Source organism: Saprolegnia parasitica (genome assembly GCF_000151545.1).
Source record: "Saprolegnia parasitica CBS 223.65 unplaced genomic scaffold supercont2.642, whole genome shotgun sequence".
Classification (NCBI taxonomy): domain Eukaryota; phylum Oomycota; class Saprolegniomycetes; order Saprolegniales; family Saprolegniaceae; genus Saprolegnia; species Saprolegnia parasitica.
The window spans coordinates 1-1404 of record NW_012157036.1 but is presented as its reverse complement, the minus strand read 5'-3'; the positions used below and the strand labels follow the sequence as shown (position 1 = coordinate 1404).

Below are 1404 nucleotides of genomic sequence, written 5' to 3'. Positions count from 1 at the left end.
ATGGACAACAGCTGATCGATCGCGTTGACTTGGAGATGCGTGTTTGTAGTGTGCTTGTGCTTGCAAAGGAAGCTCGTTGCGGGTTCTAAGTCGGCGACGGCGGCGATGCTTCCGCACGACAGCACAGCCTCGTAGGTTGGCGGCTGCGTCGTCGAGAAGCTCATCGCCGATTTGTGTCCATCAAATATCAAGATATCAAGAACGACCAAGGTGCACAACTCTTGAGGAATATAAAAAGATAGATTGCGATTACATCGTGTTCATCTTGAGGTCGAGCTTGAAGAAGGCGACGAGGAACGCGAGTGCACTCAAGACACCGCCGACAAGCACCGGGAGCGCGTAGCCCATGTCGGTCTTGACGAGGACACTCGCAAAGGCAAAGTTGAGGAACTGGCCGAGGCAGTTGGCCGAGTTGAACGCGCCAGCAAACAACCCGAGGTTGTTCTCGGTACCGTGGCCCACGACGTGCATGATCGTCGGGATCTGGAGCGAGAAGATCGTGTTCTGCGTCATGCAGCACGCAATGACAATGATCATATCCACAGGAATGATCTTGCAGAACGCCATCGCGATGAGCAGAATCTGCGGAATCGTCGTCGCCGTGATGACGGCCTTGGCGCCAAACTTGCGCACGAGGTACGGGAGCACCGCGAGGAAGAGCAGCGAGACGCAGTTGTAGATCGTGTCGGTCGTGCCACTCGCGAGCTGGACGCCGTCGTTGAAGTTCGTTTGCGCTTCCGTGCAGTTGGAGCCGCACTTGTCGGCGCCTTCGGCCGACCCGCCCTTGACGACAAGGCCAAAGAACTGGCCCTTCGCGCCGTTGTAGGCTGTAAAGCCGTACTGGATGAGCACAAAGCAGACCGCGTAGTACGCGAGTGTCTTGGGGAGGATCTTGATACCGGTCCAGACCGCCACGAACGCCGCCTTGATCTCGGCGCCCTTGGCGCGCTGGACGGGCGGCACGTAGGGCGTCTCCTTGACGAAGATAACGACCGCCATCGTCGTCACGAGCATGATCACGATGAGCATCGTCATGAACGACTTGATCGACTCGTGGGCGGCGCCAAAGAAGAGGATGTAGCCCGAGACCGCAAACGAGCCCGCGATCGAGTAGGCGCCGCCGATCGAGGCGGCCGTGACCTGGCGATCGCCGGCAAAGTCGGCGATGATGAGACCCGCGGGGACCTGGGTGATGTTGCACGTAATGTCCATCCAAACGTAGCAGAGGACGGTAAAGACCGTGGTCCACTTGCGGTCAATGAGCGTCTCGGTCTTTTCGGCGACGTACTTGTTGATCATGGTCGTGTTGGTGTCGCCAAGCGCCTCGCCAATGTCGACGGCGTGCATCATGACGAGCCAGCAGAGCGCGCTTGTGATCGCGCCCCAGAAGAGGTACGGGCGGCG

General features: G+C 58.7%; 1 protein-coding gene across 1 annotated transcript; it reads right to left on the bottom strand.

Annotated features, from left to right (window-relative positions):
* Positions 1-249: 249 nt before the first annotated feature.
* On the bottom strand, positions 250-1350 carry SPRG_17574 (hypothetical protein; the record flags this gene model as incomplete). The annotated part of the gene is made up of 1 exon (XM_012356919.1): positions 250-1350. The coding sequence occupies one exon, from the start codon at positions 1348-1350 to the stop codon at positions 250-252; it is 1101 nt and encodes a 366-aa protein (XP_012212309.1).
* Between the last annotated feature and the right edge of the window lie 54 nt (positions 1351-1404).